The sequence below is a fragment of the Colletes latitarsis genome, unplaced genomic scaffold, assembly GCF_051014445.1.
Source record: "Colletes latitarsis isolate SP2378_abdomen unplaced genomic scaffold, iyColLati1 scaffold0002, whole genome shotgun sequence".
NCBI classification, from domain to species: Eukaryota; Metazoa; Arthropoda; class Insecta; order Hymenoptera; family Colletidae; genus Colletes; species Colletes latitarsis.
The window spans coordinates 917007-919296 of NW_027488365.1; the positions used below are offsets into that span (position 1 = coordinate 917007).

The 2290-nt window shown below is 52.8% G+C and overlaps 1 protein-coding gene across 2 annotated transcripts; it reads left to right on the plus strand.

The window, feature by feature from the left end:
* Positions 1–280: 280 nt before the first annotated feature.
* Positions 281–1856, plus strand: LOC143350563 (uncharacterized). Of its 2 annotated transcripts, none has more exons than XM_076782636.1 (3): positions 281–447; positions 684–999; positions 1680–1856. In XM_076782636.1, exons 1-3 carry the CDS (start codon positions 436–438, stop codon positions 1802–1804), a joined length of 453 nt encoding a protein of 150 aa, XP_076638751.1. In that variant the 5' UTR covers positions 281–435; the 3' UTR covers positions 1805–1856. The 2 variants fall into 2 exon arrangements, with proteins under 2 accessions (XP_076638751.1, XP_076638752.1); XM_076782637.1 differs by having other exon boundaries at positions 684–855.
* Positions 1857–2290: the final 434 nt, after the last annotated feature.

The window sequence follows — 2290 nt, forward strand, 5'->3', positions numbered from 1 at the left end:
TAGGTTAGTTTCTCCCTTCCTTCCTGATCCCATGCATCCTGCCATTCCTCTAGGGTCTCCTCTCTTACCCTCTTTCTTTCCACGAGGATGGTGGCATGAAGATCCTGATGGTCCGCCCCCAGCATCTCCCTTACCTCCTCTTCTGCCTGCTGGATCCGACCTCTCTCCTTGATCTTCAGCGCAATCGGAATGACGCCCGCTATCACCGGTAAGACGATTCGCGCAACCGTGCGGTACGCCTTGGTAACCCTAATCAATCCTAGACTCTGCGCGCTTTCAAGCCTTTTCAGGTTGGCCCCGACGCTAGTCCATCGTGCCCAAATTGGCGCCGCGTATAGCAGGATGGATTCCAGGACGTAATAAAAAAGAAGGCTCGTCTTATGCCCCGGTCCTCCAACATTCGGCATAATCCTACCGAGCGCTGCCATCGTCTTGATGCCCTTGCTGGTCACGTTCTCAATGTGCTTCTTGAATATTTGGCTCTTATCGAACGTGAGACCCAAATAATTAACCTCCGTCCCTGCACGGATCCTCTGGTGTAAGACGTCGATCGCGAACTCGGGGCCCCTATGCCTCTTCTTGTTGAGGAACATCAGTTCCGTCTTCTCGGGCGCGATTTTAAGCCCGTTCTCCTCAAACCATTTGAGTATCCCTTTTGTACTAACCTCCGTTTTCTTTTTCAGGTTCAGCTCGTCAGGGCTCATGGCTACCAACGCCAGATCGTCAGCGAAGCCGATGCTCTCACAGCCCTTCGGAAGCTTCACCCTCAGGACTCCGTCATAGGCGATGTTCCAAAGAAGCGGTCCGATGACGGATCCCTGCGGAACACCCATATCCATCCATCTCCAGCACCAGGTATCATCTACTTTATAATAAATTTTTCTTCCTTTCAGGTACTCGTCGATTATCTTGACAAGGTAGGGTGGGAACCCCCTCCTAGTCATTTCCTCTATTATCAAGCGGAATGGGACCGTGTTAAATGCATTCTTCACATCAAAGGTGAGTAACAAGCAATAATTTCGTTTTTTCTTAGCCTCTTCAGCCATTTTCTGTACTTCTGACAGCGCCTGCAGGGTGCTATATCCCTTACGGAACCCAAACTGTCGTCTGGACAACCCCTCAGGGCCCAGGGCTTCCAATATGCGCTGCCTAAGGACGCATTCAAACAATTTAGCCCAGTGGCTAATTAGGCATAAGGACCTATATGCCGACGCAAGGTTGGGGTCCCTGCCATCCTTGTGCAGTAGTACTAACCTCTGCTCTTTCCATCTCGCTGGTACCGTCCCTTGCACAATACATCCATTGAGGAGGCTCTTAACTAGTTCCAGTCTATTTTCTACTATTATTTTTACTGTCTCCCCAGGTATTAGGTCTCGTCCGGGTGCCTTCGCGAACTTTACGTTTTTAGCTGCCTCCAGAATCTCTTCATCTGTTGCCAACCTCCTACCGACCCCTACGAGCCAGGCTAGATTAACGCCCTGTTCCCTGGGACCGGCCGCAGTTGGGAACAGCTCTTCCAGTACCTGACTGATCTTGTCTTTGGTCAGCTCCGGGGGGTCCTTCCTGGGCCTTACCGTCTTCATGACTGCCTTATAGGGCCGTCCCCATACATCGCTCTCAACCGAACCGCACAGCTCTCGCCACGCCCTGATCTTGCTTTTAATGATCTCCTTATTCAGCAGTTTCCTGCAGTTTTTATAGGCCGCAGCGAGTGCTGGTGTCTCAGGGCTCCTCCTCTTCGCCGCCCGTTGATACCGCCTGCGGCACGCGTTTACTTGCGTCCTCAGCTCGGCGATCTCGTTAGACCACCAGATTTTCGTGGCCCTGTAAAAGGGGGCCGCCCTTCTGGGCTCCATGCTGGCATCGCATGCTACAATGAATGCATCGAGAACCCTTTCGATGGACCTACTGTCCATAGGCCGCGTGAAATCCAGATCCGCGGTCTCCATGTCCAGCACCTGTAACATCCTGGGTGCGTCCAGCGTGCACACCTTCCACCCACCAGGATCCGCCGGTCGCACCCGGCGACGGCCCGCGAACACGTGTAGCAGGTACAAATGGTCTGACGCCGTGTATCTTGAGAGGACTTCGCTCGATGTAAGTATTTCTAACTTGTTTTTGTTACAGGCAATGATATCTATTTTAGACATCCTTCCCGCTTTCTCGAATGTATGCGTGCCACACGTGTCCGCAACCTCCAGGCCCATCCTAGTGAGCGCAGCCAGTAGGATGCCGCCCTTAGCATCCAACGTCCTTGCACCCCAGGCAGGGGACTTCGCATTAAAGTCCC